Here is a 753-nt window from a genome sequence, read left to right as displayed (position 1 = left end):
TTCTCAGTAAAAAGAAAGAAATAAGGAAAAACTACACTGGTAAATTTCCTTTAGCTTTTGGAAATTGGAAAAAATAATACAATATTTTGGAAAGTTTTTGAAGCAGAAGAAAAAGCCTGTCATTTCATTACAAGTCATCTTCAGGAGAGATAATTTGATCAACCAGTTTGATTATTAAAGCAAGTAATTCTTCTTTCTTCTTTGAATTTTCAACTCTAGCTCCAGCTGCTGGGGTTCTACCTAGGGAATCAGATTCAGTTCCTTTGTTGCCTCTTGCCTGAGAATCGGGTCTTTCCACAGCTAATCTAGCTCTTTCTCGATACTTGGACTTTGGCGGAGTAGTAGGTTCTGGCTCTGAAAAATATGGAAAAAAAATTATGTATATTGCATCAAAATATTATTCATTATATGAAACAAAACAAAAACATAAATTACAGGTTAATAATAGTTATAAAGGTGAGTAACAGTGATGAGACTGGAAAGGCAGAAAGTAATGCCTAAGGGAAGGAAACAAACTGGGAGGGAGAATAGACTAGGATAAGGAGGGAGGGAGGTAGGGAGGGAGGGAGCGGGGGAAGGAAGGGAGGGAGGTAGAGGGGGAGGGGGCGGGGGAAGGAAGGAAGGGAGGGAGGGAGAGTGAGAGAGAGAGAGAGATCAAGCAAGCAAGCGAGAGATAGAAAATGAGGAGAGAGGGAGAGAACATGGCAAGCAAGACAGAGATAGTAAGAGGAGAGAGGGAGAAAACATGGGAAG

At 40.6% G+C, this 753-nt stretch overlaps 1 protein-coding gene across 1 annotated transcript in view; it reads right to left on the bottom strand.

Annotated features, from left to right (window-relative positions):
• Positions 1 to 27: 27 nt before the first annotated feature.
• The window catches only part of LOC119590507, a 19,867-nt gene continuing 19,141 nt past the window's right edge, over positions 28 to 753 (bottom strand). The window contains exon 16 of the mRNA XM_037939157.1: positions 28 to 354. Within this exon, the coding sequence (XP_037795085.1) occupies positions 128 to 354 (227 nt within the window). The 3' untranslated portion in view covers positions 28 to 127. The remainder of the gene's footprint in view (positions 355 to 753) is intronic.

Source organism: Penaeus monodon, chromosome 27 (assembly GCF_015228065.2).
Source record: "Penaeus monodon isolate SGIC_2016 chromosome 27, NSTDA_Pmon_1, whole genome shotgun sequence".
NCBI lineage: Eukaryota > Metazoa > Arthropoda > Malacostraca > Decapoda > Penaeidae > Penaeus > Penaeus monodon.
Note: the sequence above shows the minus strand (reverse complement) of the source record. Positions and strands in the feature narration are given on the sequence as shown.